General features: G+C 40.3%; 1 protein-coding gene across 1 annotated transcript; it reads left to right on the forward strand.

Moving 5' to 3' along the window:
• Positions 1 to 2392: 2392 nt before the first annotated feature.
• On the forward strand, positions 2393 to 12737 carry LOC308285255 (extracellular calcium-sensing receptor-like; the record flags this gene model as incomplete). The annotated part of the gene is made up of 7 exons (XM_080725973.1): positions 2393 to 2653; positions 5424 to 5510; positions 6477 to 6746; positions 8997 to 9176; positions 9444 to 9671; positions 10783 to 10906; positions 11824 to 12737. The coding sequence occupies 7 exons, from the start codon at positions 2393 to 2395 to the stop codon at positions 12735 to 12737; spliced, it is 2064 nt and encodes a 687-aa protein (XP_080582099.1).
• Between the last annotated feature and the right edge of the window lie 2180 nt (positions 12738 to 14917).

Genomic DNA, 14917 nt, shown 5'->3' on the forward strand with positions numbered 1-14917 from the left:
ACTCCGTCCATCCGCCCGGCCTCTGTCCGTCCACACTCTGACATCACTGTGATGTCAGGGGAACTACACTAACAGAATCCATTTCATGCCCATATATGGAGATCCCTGATGTCATCGATATCAAGCCCATATCTAACAGGACTTCATATGGGAATGCCCATACATGGAGGAAGACAGCCCATATCTGTGTGGCTAGTTTTACAAACAGGGATCTCCATATGGGCATAAAAGGGATTGTATGTATGATGTCAGATGTGATAGACGTCATAGGACTTTCACATAACTAATAACTGAGTAAGAATGTTTGGGGTCTCACAGCATAATCTCTAAATACAATACATGGATTTCCATATATGGGTACCAGGGGTCTCCATATATGGGTAACTGATCCGATACATCACTGGCCAGACGGCCAAGACATGGTGTGTGTCGCCCTTAGGCGTCTTACTAGTAGTATACTGTATATTTATATATTTTTGAGCGGTGCAAACCGCTCCTATAGACTGCTTTTTTACCAAAATTATGATGTCATTAATGATGATGAGATGAGTTAGCTAGACCATTTTCGATACTTTTTATTTATTATTATTATTATAATTATTATTTGCCTTTTTCTATGGGCTATTTTATAGACGTTGGATCATTATCATAATAATAAACATTATAGGCTATTCTCGGCTATTTTCACAGTAACGAGTGTAGCCTACTAAAGCAGTCATTAAACTCTCAGTAGCCCAATTGTTACAGATGCGACCGGCAAGGGGTGCATTCAAAAGTATCGAAACAAGGTATCGTTCGCTTTTACGTGAACCGATACCGATACCCTTAAAAGTATCGCCGACGATACCCAACCCTAATGATGTATATTGTGAATGTTAACCTAGTGATTGTGAATGCTAACTTGTCGATGCTGATAAATGCTGACTTGGTGATTGTGAATACTAAACTGCTAAGTGTTGAATTTTGGCTAATTTATGGTTAGAACAGCTAGCTATTGATTGATCATGGCCACCACACACACACACACACACACACACACACACACACACACACACACACACACACACACACACACACACACACACACACACACATTAACCACATTTATATGTAATGTGTGTAATACTAAAGATATTATTTAATATCTTCAATTTAAAAGGGAAAAGCATTCATGATTTTTTTTTTTATATGAAAGGATTGCTAGTGTACATGCTAAGGCATGCCTCTACTGCCTATGGTGTGAAAGATTACGTAATGCCATAAGGCGGCACAGGGGACGGTACAGCACTGTGTATAAAATGCAGCAACTGGACAATGGATTCAGAAAGGGGGGAGGGGGTTAGACAGAGGAGGACAGTCATGAGGTCTTCTCTAGACACACACCTGCTTTCATACATGTACTTGACCTTGATATTGTTCTCTTCATTCTCTGCTACGTCTTCCTCACCTTCCTCTTCTTGTGAGTTACGGGAACAGTTTAATCTGAACAGAATGTACAAGGCTGGAGACTTTGTTCTGGGTGGCTTGTTTCATTTCCATGCCTACTCTGTCTACTCTGAATTGTCTTTCACCTCCAAGCAAAAGGAGGCCACTTGCTATGGGTGAGTATCACAAATACTTTAGCAAGCAAGACAATGGTGTCTTTTGACACCATTTGACACCATTGTCTTTTATATATATATATATATATATATATATATATATTGATAGCACCATATAGTACTAGGATTAGTTGATTTTGTATATTTCTGCCAAGATAAAGATTTATGGTTAGTTACAATATGTTTATACTAGTTATATACTAACTAACCTGTTGAACATACTATGAAGAGGTTTACAATATGCTGTTGGCGTATAGAATATGCCAAACTTTATGCACATGTACATTTGAGGATGCTCTTTTCTTTTCTTGTTGCTCTTTTGCCTTTTGCACTCTCTTTTTCTCATCTTTCTACTTAAGTACAACCTTGAATCTTGAACCTTGAACAATGGATGTCTGTGTGTCTCACTCATACGTCATAGTTAAGTCATCTCAGAAGTTGAGTTTTAATCTACTAAATAGCATACAATTTTAATCGACTAAATCTACAGTTGATTTTATCAACACAACATTGATTCAACCTTGATGGAGTGTAATGCCTGATTTAACACTTGGTTGCATGCTGACTGTTCTAGTTCTACTGGATCTCTTCTCCACCCTCGCTAACATGTTAGTCTAGTTTTTATTTGTTGTCAAAATTGTCAATATATTTAGTCTTAGTTGTAGTCGTCATAGTTTACATTTTATAAAACTTTCCATCACAGTTTTAGTTGAAATAATCAACACTGGGTTAGTTACAATGGATTTATGTGTGTTAGGTCTCACATTGAAGGCTTCAGCTGTGCACAGACCATGGCTTTTGCAATTAATGAGATCAACAGAAACAGCAGCCTACTACCCAATGTGACTCTGGGATATAGTCTCTATGACACCTGTCAGACGCTTGGAGTTACATTTTGTGCAGCATTGTCACTGGTCACTGGGCGAGAGGATCAGTTTTACTTGGATGAGAAATGTGTTGGCCCCCCTCCTGTTCTAGGAATTGTGGGTACTGAAGCCTCAACAAGTTCTATTGCTATTGCTAGAATATTAGGTGTATATAGAGTGCCCCAGGTAAGTTTCCTATTTTAACCGCCTTTTACCATGACATTTTATGCCTAATTTCGGTTACTTAGATTATTTACTAATAAAAAAATAATAAAAAAAAGAGTCTTTTAAAGACATAAAACACATTGTTGCTGTCGAGCAGAAACCTTTTTCATACATAAATGCCCTACTTGTCATACTACAGTGTCACATATAAGTACCAAAAATAGCCGATCTACAAGCTTACAACCTGGTTTTGAGCTCATAGATCTTGCTTTAGGGGAAACATCGCTCTTTCGAACGACCGTCATTTCGACAAAGGAGCGTCGGGAGGGTTAGCGACTCACCCCACGGAGGTTAGGTTTAGGGTTAGAGTTGGGTGTCGAACAGATGACATGTAGAAACAGCGAAGCTATCCCCTTGCTTTATTTGGTATTTTTGAAAATCTTTATAAATATTGAACAATGAAAAGTATCAACAGCTTGTGACTAAATAATAACTACATTGGATTCCCCATTTCTTGAAAAGTAACTGTTTTGGACAGAAGAGTCTTCCAACGGGTGCTTCCAACCAACAGTGATGATATGACTTTCAGCTAGACTAAGCATGTGTGAGAGAGAGAGAGAGAGAGACACCTCAGGGTTGCGTCCTCAGGGTGACATGCGACCTGGCCCTAAAGGGCGAGGTCGCGCCAATTCTTGGCCATCTGGCCAATCACAGCGTTTCTCTGACGATTCTAGTTGTTGTCATTCTGGGGGGAGTTTGTTCATGTTTTTGTGAGGGTATCAACCCTAGGAGAAACGGGGAGAACATGCAAACTCCACACAGAAAGGCCCTATCGCCAACCCCACCTAGGGTGTGTGCGCTGATGACGCGGAGGGAGGAACACGCCGCTCATATATGTCCTTAATATTGATAACATAATATCCTTAATAATGTCCTTAATATTGACAATATAGGAATATCCATATAAGGGCATAAAACGTACATAAGTAATGCCAAAACAGGGCCTTGGTGAGTTAGGGCCTTGGTTTGATGCCTGTGGATCTCCATATATGGGCATAAGGGGATGCCCTAACATTCTCATTTTCGGCCTGGGATTATGACATCAGAAATCTCCATGTATAGGCATACATTTTTTTTTTTTTTTTTTTCTGGGAATGACCATATATGGACTTTTTATTTTAATTTAAACTTTATTAATAATAACTAGAAGCAGCGTCTAGTCGGCGACCTGGCCAACTCGGAACAATGTAAATAGGGAATGAATGCCCCGCCCTTTAATGCAAACCCCATTATACCTGTTTTCATAGGACCCGTTTTGACCATCTGTCTTTATGCCCATATATGGAGATATCTGTATCTGTCTGTCTGTCTGTCTGTCGGCGTCCATTTTATGTCCATATATGGAGATCACTGCAGTTATAGTTCTGGGTCCATTTTATGCCCATATATGGAGATATCTGTCTATCTGCGTCCATTTTATGCCCATATATGGAGTATCTGTCTGTGCCTCCAACTGTGTTGCAGACACAGTGCCGGTTCCCCCTTTAATGCAAACCTCATTATACCTGTTGTCATAGGACCCGTTTTGAACATCTGTTTGCCTGTGTCCATTTATGCCCATATATGGAGATATCTGTATCTGTCTGTCTGTGTCCATTTTATGCCCATATATGGAGATCTTTGACCATCTGTTTGCCTCTGTCCATTTATGTCCATATATGGAGATATCTGTATCTGTCTGTCTGCAATCCATTTTATGCCCATATATGGGGGCATTCATTTTATGCCCATATATGGAGAACGCGCGTGCCCGTGGGACGAACGGTTCTCGAGATACGCGGATTACATACATACATACACAATCACAACGATTTTTTGTTGACTCATGTGGCGTACGTGATGTCAGAGCCTTTTATGAAGTGATGTCACAATGAGTCAGAGCTTTCGCCGATTTCCTCCGGAACAGCCTGATGTCAACAATCAACCCCGCATAAGGAGATTCCGAACGTTTCGCGCCGGTTCGGGAAAACCGCGCGTCGGGTCGGGTCGAGACCCGGCACTGCACTCCGTGCCGCGGCGGGGAACGCGCGTGCCGAATCTGAAGCCGGTGGGACGAACGGTTCTCGAGATACGCGGGTTACATACACGCAGACAGACAGACACGCAGAGATTTGTCGCATTTATAGATAGATACGTATCCATATACATACAATATATGTTATGCCCATACATGGAGATGGGCATCAAAGAAATGTACGTTAATTAGTAATGCCAAGCAGGGCCTTAGTGAGTTAGGGCCTTGGTTTGATGCCTGTGGATCTCCATATATGGGCCATATATGGTACCCTAACATTCTAATTTTCTACTTGGAATTTATGACATCAGAAATCTCCATGTATGGACATAAAAGGTTTTTATCTTTTTCTGGGAATGACCATATATGGACTTTTATACCCTGATAAATCTCGTAGCTTGTCTGACTGTCAGTACAGGAAGTGAAGTCACGTGACATCCTTTTTATGCCCATATATGAGTCATTCTGTACCACATCACTGTGACTCACTGACATCACACTGACATCACTTCCTGTACGTACAGACAGACAGACAGTCAGACAGACAGACAGACAGACAGACAGACAGACAGACAGACAGACAAGCTACGAGGTTTTTCAGGGTATAATGTGACCTTCGGGCCCAATAATACAGGGATTGTTGTATTATAATCACTGTTTTCAGTGGACAGTTGTTGATGACTGAATATATTAACAGATGTTCTGTGCCTTTTGTAGGTAAGTTACTATGCCACCTGTGCCTGTCTGAGTGACCATAGCCAGTTCCCATCCTTCTTTAGAACAATCCCAAGTGATGCCTTCCAGGTGAATTTATATAGACTATTCATCTGTATAGTAGAACATTGGTTCTCATATGCATGTCATTTGTTTCCACAGTATTTAAAAATGTTCACATATTTTGTTTCTAGATGCTTCTTCTTTTTTTTTATATAAAATATCCACAAGCTCACCCTGTTGTGTATGTTGGCTCTTTTTAAATAGCCAATGTCTAAAAGGTTAACATGGTTAAACCCCCCTCAAGGACCCTTGGACCCTGGTCCCCACTTTGAGAATCACTTTAGTACTAGTAGTACATGTTCTATACATTTGACAAATACCTCTGTCTATTGAGTTTAATAAGGTATTGTATATCTTTCTTAGTAATACGCTGGTTGCTAAAGGTCTTTATTGACAGCATCAAAGGAGAACGATTAGACCTTTTCTATTGTGGCATCTGTGAAGGAGATTCACTGATGGAAATTCACAATTTAACTTTCATTAACCGTTGTTTTGTAGGCCAAACATGACACATGCATTCTTACGTTCTCCAATAATGTAAAACATATACACGTTTATTGGCGAGATGCCAGCCGATGTGTGATTTCCTGCTACGCTATGGATTCCAAATGCAAAACATTTAAGATAACTGGAGAAAACAGACAGTATATTTGTGTGTATTTGAACATAAAATATTTCTCAATGTGTGATATGATATAGGCCTACTGTATTATAGGATTTAATGTTGATTTAATGCTGTGATGTTTGCCAAGGTTCATAATGTTATTGTATGTGTGTGGTTTTTGTTCTGTCCATGTATTTTGTCGTGTCTATCTGCATACATTTAACAATTGTAACATCTATTTATGTCGGGCCCCCCTCTAAAACGAGAATAGACATCAATTATGTTTTGCAGCTCCAGAGAGATTTTGTATGAATGTTTTGGTCCAAAATGGCTCTTTTGACATTTAAGGTTGCTGACCTCTCTAGCCTAATCACTTATCCCTCCATCAGGTGCGAGCTATGCTCCAGATTATGAGGCGCTTCAGGTGGACCTGGGTAGGAATGCTGCTGATTGATAATGACTATGGACACAATGCTGCCAGGTCCTTACAGTCTGATCTGGACCAGTCTGGTTGGGCTTGTCTAGCGTACATGGAGGTTGTGCCCATGGACTCTGACCCAGATGAGCTTCAGAGGATTGTCACTGTGATGAAGAAGTCCACAGCTCGAGTCGTCATTGCATTTGTTTTTAAGAGCCGTATGCTTAAACTCCTGGAGGAGGTTTGGTTTATGTTTGATGATGCAGCATCAAGGAATATGATATTAGCTATATTGATTGAATTGTTGCGACCGTCAGGTCGCAGTTACTATCAAAACCTCCACCGGTTGTCTGTCCGTCACGTCACGTCACACTTTTGCCCTACTCATATCTCTGCCACCGTTGCCCCTATCCATGCCAAACTTTGCACACACACTCCTTGGCTCCATCATTTCTCCACCTCATTTCTCACATGGCCCTCTTCTAGCGCCACCATGAGGCAGATTCTTGCAAAACAAGTTTTTGGATACTGCTCCTACAAATTATGCCCTAAAATCATGCACAGTGGTACACAGTAGGCTATGTCTAGACTCATATCATCAACATGGATATGTCCCTTTTAGTGCCACCATCAGGGCAATTTTTTCAAACACATTTTTGGACACTGCTTCTACAGATTTTGCCCTAAAATTACACAAAGCGGTACACAATATCTCTACACTCATGTCATCAACATTCATCTGTCCCATCTAGTGCCACCATCAGGCTGATTTTTGTAAAACACATTTTTGGAAACTGTTCCTACAGATGTTGCCCTAAAATCACGCAAAGTGGTACACAGTATCTCTAAAGTTATGTCATCAACATGAATCTGCCCCATTTCCCATATTCCCTCCTGATTGGCTACCATTGCCTTATAAAGTTTGTGTATGCGACCTGACGGTCGCTTATCTCCCGATTTAGGGAGTCCTTCTGGTATACATTCTTTAAGAATAAAATAAAACAGGTTTCATTTTTAAAAGCATTTAGTTTTTATGCAATGCAATTTAAGAGCGTGGGTCCGATTCATCAAGCACTTTACGACCAAAATACGACCATATTTTGTTCATACCGGAATTTAGGACAATTCTCAACTTCGGGGTCAGATTCAGCAATGTTTTTTTATTTATTTTGGATTTATGCGGGGAAATACGTCGGGAAATACGTCACCTCCGACCATGTTGTAAATCTTTGCTTATATTTAGGATGCTTTTTTCGGTCGGGAAATACACCATCCGACCACGGTCTATCTTCATGCTAAATCAATTTATATTGTGCCAAACATCAAATAAAATATGTATGTGCCCATTCTGCCCAACATGTGCCAACACATGCATTTAAAAAATAAAAGAATATGTCAAACAATTACATATTCAGTCATGGATATGCTGTCACTGAGTTTGTAACCAAGTGGACCCTTATATATCTGCTTGCGCAGCCTCTGCATAATATAGGCATGCAATTTCACCGATTTGTATATATATATATATATATATAGTTTCTATCAGTACTATCAGTTGCATTGCATGAGGAAAATACTGTAGAACGGTCATGGCTTTATATCACTGACCGACAGCAAGATGGCGGGTGAAACATTTTGCGCTCGAGTTAAAGATCTATTAGGGGTCCCTGATCACCATTTGTGCAAGCCGACAGTAATCCATTGTAGCCCGGGACTAATTGTAGCCTTATGTAAATGCGCCGATCTATAGAGAAAAAAAGAATAGGCAGTGTACGTAAATGTGCCGATCTATAGAGAAAAAAAGAATAGGCACCCTATTCTTTTTTCTCCACTATAGATCACCTTTTTATTATTATTATTATTATTATTATTTTTTTACAAGACACAAGTTCAACAGCATAGCCAAGTTTAAGTTGTGATTAATTTCTAGTAGCCTATATGGTGTGAATGGGTTCCCAGAGCAGGCTACAGAGTGCTCATGCTCTCTACCATACATGGTCCTGCCATAATTACAATGGAAGCTGCGTTCTCGTTGTTTACAGAAAGTTAAGCAAAAAATACACCATATTTACGACCAGATTGATGAATCGGGCCCCTTGTGACTAAATAATGACTACTAGTGGATTAATTTGAACACAGGTTCGGTTTTGGACATACAGTATAAAGGTTTCTTTGTCGAACCGACAAAGACATGATACTAATACATTTTGTATAGGTGGTAAAACAGAATGTTACAGGTCTGCAATGGATGGCCAGTGAGGCCTGGTCAACATATACTGGACTTCAGACTCCTCACTTCATGCCGTACATGAGAGGAACCCTGGGTGTCGCCATCCGTCGTGGAGAGATACCAGGTCTCAAGGACTTCTTATTGAAAATACATCCTGACAAAGACCCTGAAAGCAGACCTGAAAATAGCATAGTAAGTATTTTGGTTAATTTCATATTTAACTGGTATATTTATGCTTAAGTCTTAATTGTGTTTCTTCAGATGAGGCGGTTTTGGGAGCACACATTTAGGTGTAAGTTTGCACCCCTTCCATCTGAGTGGGTCGATGCTGGTGGAAGGGTGTGTACTGGACAAGAAGACCTAGCAACATCAGAAACATCACTGTTGGATGTGTCTGACCTCAGACCAGAGTATAATGTGTACAAGGCTGTGTATTCTCTGGCACATGCCCTCCATGACATGTTGCAATGTGTGCCAGGAAGAGGGCCTTTCATTGAGCACAGCTGTGCCAGTTCGCAGACAATACAGCCATGGCAGGTATGATTTGAATTCAGTTACCTGTTTTTTTTAGACTGATGATTGTGAATATGTAAATATGACTTTGGTAAAACAAATGAAAAATGTAACACAGTAAGTGTTACACAATTACACAAGTAAATGTTTGAAAATGAATTGTGAAAATCTTCATAATTCTTCATAATTTTCTAGCTTGTCTATTACCTGGAAAAGGTCCACTTCACGACTTCATTTGGTGATGATATATCATTTGATGAGAATGGTGATCCTTTACCAATCTATGATGTCATGAACTGGGTGTGGCTTCCTGATGGAAGCATGATGGTTCACAATGTGGGTGTGGTCAAGAAGTTAGTTTCTGGAGATGAAGAACTCATCCTTGATGAAGACAAAATCTTCTGGAACTTTGAAACCAAAAAGGTCACTTAGGCTTTTTAAAATAACTATTGAACTCATTAGTCGGGGATCCGGTCACCCAAAATGTGAGAAGACCTGTGATCTCATGCCATACTTTTTTTTATTTCTGTTGTATCTATTAGTTTGGTCATTAAGGTCCACAGAATGAGAGGCCTGAAAAAAAAAAGTTATAGCCATTTATATATTCACTGTCCCATTGACTTTTCTGAATCCATTTCAAGCATTTGTTTTGCATGAAAAACATTTCTTGGGCTACAAATGTATGACTCATCAAAGAAAAGTGATGACTCATCACTTTTCATAGTTTTGTGGGGCCATTTGTAGCCCAAGGAATGTTTTTCATGCAAAACAAATGCTTGCAATGGATTCAGAATCATGAAAATAATAATCAGGGTAATAATAATAATAATAATAATAATAATAATAATAATGGGGCAGTGAATATACAAATGGCCATAACTTTTTTTCGTGATGTTTCCGGCAGAGCAGGTCTCTCATTATGTGGACCTTAACAAAAAAAAAAAAAAACATTGGAATAGACAAATCCATTGCCAGGCAGTATCCTGCTGAATCCGCCAGTATTTACATAAGAAAACGTTGGAAACAGCAGCTGTGCGCTATGGTAACACGTGGGCACGTTCGCGCACATAGCAGACGATATGTGCGCGGATCATATGCCAGGCGGGCACAAGAATCAAACAACTATCAAATATAAAAAAAACGCAGCTGCGATGGGCTCTCAGACCGGATATGGAAACCTAGATCCGGTCTAAACAGGAAATACGACCGGATACAGTTAGGGGGCGGGCCTAAGACTCCGAAACGGCGATATACAGCGATCATACTTTTAATTGTTTCATAATGATTAAAGCTAATTACATTTCCGGGAATGACGGGCATCGCAGCGTGGTACAGCGGGAAATCAACGGTTTCGGCGGGGATCGCCGGAAATGAGTTAATGACCGAACTAATAGATAAAACAGAAATAAAAAAGTACGGCATGACATCACAGGTTCAACCCTATTCCTTGAGCTTTTGGGCCTGTGGATCCCCGACTACATGGCGTAACTGTAACTCTGTTACTAAAACTGATCATTGTTCCTTTCCTCTGTAGCCTCCTCGGTCAGTGTGCAGTGAGAGCTGTTCTCCTGGAAGCCGTGTGGCCAGAAGGAAAGGAGAACCTGTCTGCTGCTTTGACTGCATTGCTTGTTCTGAGGGAGAGATCAGCAATCAGACAGGTTGGTGGATTGATTGATGCATTGATTGATTGATTGATTGATTGATTGATTGATTGATTGATTGATTGATTGATTTTGTTTATTTGGTGATAGAACAGAGCACATTAGCACTTCACTGTCAAGTGCAGTTTCATTAATATGTATAAAGTTAACTTAGTTAGACAACTTTTTCATATTCCATCCTGATTGACAAAGATTGGCAACTAAACTTTACCAGAGAGACTTGAGATTAAGTTAAGTACTTTGTTTAAAGCCACAGATGGCTGTCCAATTCATTTGAGTTACTGATGTTTTTGCTACAGGAGAGAGATTTATGTTGGCTGTTTGATTTATGGGGTGTTATTCTTCAAAATCTTTGAACCTTTGATTCTTAGCAACTCTGACTGTCAATATACATTTACTGTTGTCTGTCCCACTTACACATCTGATTCTGATGTCAGCAGTCTCACCACCCAGGAGGTCATTTTTACAAAGCAGTAGTAATAGTAATAATAGAACAGTAGTAGTAGTAGTAGTAATAGCACTAATAGTAGTAGTAGTAGTAACAGTAGTAACATTAGTAGTAATAGTAATAGTAATAGTAATAGTAGTAGTAGTAATTGCGACCGTAGATCACCGTAGATCACGGTTTATCTACGGTTAAAAATGGGAATCATGTGAGAATTGTGATCTAAATTCTTGTGGAGGAAAATCGAGATTCACATTTGAGCAAGAAGAATGCAGCACTACTCAATGTGTCCGATTGCCTTGAAACTTTGCATGCACATCCCCACAAGGGCGATGAATAGTCCTGTTATAGCGCCACCAGGAGGCAGATGTTTGTATATTACTCGTACAAACTTTGCCCAACCTCACAGACAGCTGTCGAATTCTGAACATAACCTGGTGGAGACCTTTAATCTTGCCGTCTTTGTTAGACTCCACAGAGTGCACCAGTTGTCCAGAGGACTTCTGGTCCAGTCCCCAGCGTGACCACTGTGTTCCTAAGAGGGTGGAGTTCCTCTCCTACCATGAGGCCCTAGGAATCACCTTGACAACCATCTCATTGATAGGCACACTTATCTGTGCCGTTGTCCTGGGAATCTTCATCTATCACAGAGACACTCCCATGGTCCGCGCCAACAACTCAGAACTCAGTTTCCAACTATTGCTGTCTCTCAAACTGTGTTTCCTGTGTTCTCTTCTGTTCATTGGTCGTCCCAGACTCTGGACTTGTCAGCTGAGACATGCAGTGTTTGGGATCAGTTTCGTCCTGTGTGTTTCTTGTATTCTGGTAAAGACTATGGTGGTGTTGGCCGTGTTCAAGGCCTCCAAGCCTGGAGGAGCAGACATTATGAAGTGGTTTGGTGCTGTGCAGCAGAGAGGAACCGTTCTGGCTCTTACTTCCTTACAGGGAATTATCTGCACAGTCTGGCTTGTCTCTGCCTCACCAACTCCTCATAAAAACACACAATACAGCAGCAGTGATAAGATAGTCTATGAGTGTGATGTGGGATCAACAGTTGGTTTTGCAGTGTTACTGGGTTATATTGGTTTACTGGCACTCCTCAGCTTCGTCTTAGCATTCATGGCAAGGAATCTTCCAGACAACTTCAATGAAGCCAAGTTAATCACTTTCAGCATGTTGATCTTCTGTGCCGTGTGGATAGCCTTCATCCCAGCATATATAAGCTCTCCTGGCAAATATGCAGATGTAGTGGAGGTATTTGCTATTTTAGCATCTAGTTTTGGTTTATTGACAGCACTATTTGGCCCAAAGTGTTATACCATCCTGCTGAGACCTGAGAGAAACACTAAGAAGTCCATCATGGGTCGCGGTGCCAACAAATAATTCATCGTCTCTGTATTTTATAACAACTAGAAAAGAACATTTCTAAGACATTTTAAGTGTGCCTGCAGCTCGCTAAGTATGTGCAACCTTGTGTAGCGGTGGGTGTTAACATTAGCATTTTTAGCGTTAGTTTCGACATTAGCATTCATTTTAACATCAGTATTAGAATTTTTAACATTAGCATTAGCATTCACTTTTCAATCATTAGCATTATAATTAACATTAGCTTAAGTTACACCAGTCACATGACAACACCCACAAGTTTGTATGACAGACGGTTGAAAGGTTACAGGTACTATTGAATATCGACCAATCAGAAGAGGGAGAGCGCTTAGTTACACCAATTAAGAAGAATAACTCTAAAACAAGTCAAATGACACCACCCACAAGTTTGTACGACAAACGGTTGATGAGTTATAGCCAAATAAGGTTTTGGCCAATCAGAATAGGGGGCGTGGCTAGGTTAAACCAATTAAGGTGAAGAACTCTGATACAAGTCAAATTACATCACCCACAAGTTTGTACAACAAACAGTTGATGAGTTATAGCCAAATAAATTTTCGGCCAATTAGAAGAGAGGGTGGGGCTAAGTCAAACCAATTAAGGTGAAGTACTCTGAAACAAGTCAAATGACACAACCCACAAGTTTGTACGACAAACGGGTGATGAGTTATAGCCAAATAAAGTTTTGGCCAATCAGAATAGGGGGCGTAGCTAGGTTAAACCAATTGAGGTGAAGAACTCTGATACAAGTCAAATTACATCACCCACAAGTTTGTACAACAAACAGTTGATGAGTTATAGCCAAATAAAGTTTCGGCCAATTAGAAGAGAGGGTGGGGCTAAGTTAAACCAATTAAGGTGAAGTACTCTGAAACAAGTCAAATGACACCACCCACAAGTTTGTACGACAAACGGTTGATGAGTTATAGCCAAATAAAGTTTCGGCAAATTAGAAGAGAGGGCTGGGCTAAGTTAAACCAATTACGGTGAAGAACTCTGAAACAAGTCAAATGACACCACCCACAAGTTTGTACGACAAACGGTTCATGAGTTATAGCCAAATAAAGTGTTGGCGAATCAGAATAGGGGGCACGGCTAGGTTAAACCAATTAAGGTGAAGAACTCTGAAACAAGGCAAATGACACCACTCGCATGTTTGTAGACAAACGGTTGATGAGTTATAGCCAAATAAAGTTTCGGCCAATTAGAAAAGAGGGCTGGGCTAAGTTAAACCAATTATGGTGAAGAACTCTGAAACAAGTCAAATGACACCACCCACAAGTTTGTACGACAAACGGTTGATGAGTTATAGCCAAATAAAGTTTCGGCCAATCAGAAGAGAGGGTGGGGCTAAGTTAAACCAATTAAGGTGAGGAACTCTGAAACAAGTCAAATGACACCACTCGCATGTTTGTACGACAAACGCTTGATGAGTTATAGCCAAATAAAGTTTTGGCCAATTTGAAAAGAGGGCTGGGCTAAGTTAAACCAATTATGGTGAAGAACTCTGAAATAAGTCAAATGACACCACCCACAAGTTTGTACAACAAACGGTTGATGAGTTATAGCCAAGTAAAGTTTCGGCCAATCAGAATAGGGGGCGCGGCTAGGTTATATCAATTAAGGTGAATAACTCTGAAACAAGTCAAATGACACCACCCACAAGTTTGTACGACAAACGGTTGATGAGTTATAGCCAAATAAAGTTTCGTCCAATCAGAAGAGAGGGTGGGGCTAAGTTAAACCAATTAAGGTGACGAACTCTGAAACAAGTCAAATGACACCACTCACATGTTTGTACAACAAATGGTTGATGAGTTATAGCCAAATAAAGTTTCGGCCAATCAGAAGAGAGTGTGGGGCTAAGTTAAACCAATTAAGCTGAAGGACTCTGAAACAAGTCAAATGACTCCACCCACAAGTTTGTACGACAAACGGTTGAATTGTAGCCAAATAAAGTTTCGGCCAGTCAGAAGAGAGGGCGGGGCTAAGTTAAACCAATTAAGCTGAAGGACTCTGAAACAAGTCAAACGACACCACCCACAAGAACGGTTGAATTATAGCCAAATAAAGTTTTGGCCAATCAGAAGAGAGGGCGGGGCTAAGTTAGACCAATTAAGGTGAATAACTCTGAAACAAGTCAAATGATACCACCAGCAAGTTTGTACGACAAACGG

Source organism: Nannobrachium achirus, assembly GCF_963921795.1.
Source record: "Nannobrachium achirus genome assembly, chromosome: 5".
NCBI lineage: Eukaryota > Metazoa > Chordata > Actinopteri > Myctophiformes > Myctophidae > Nannobrachium > Nannobrachium achirus.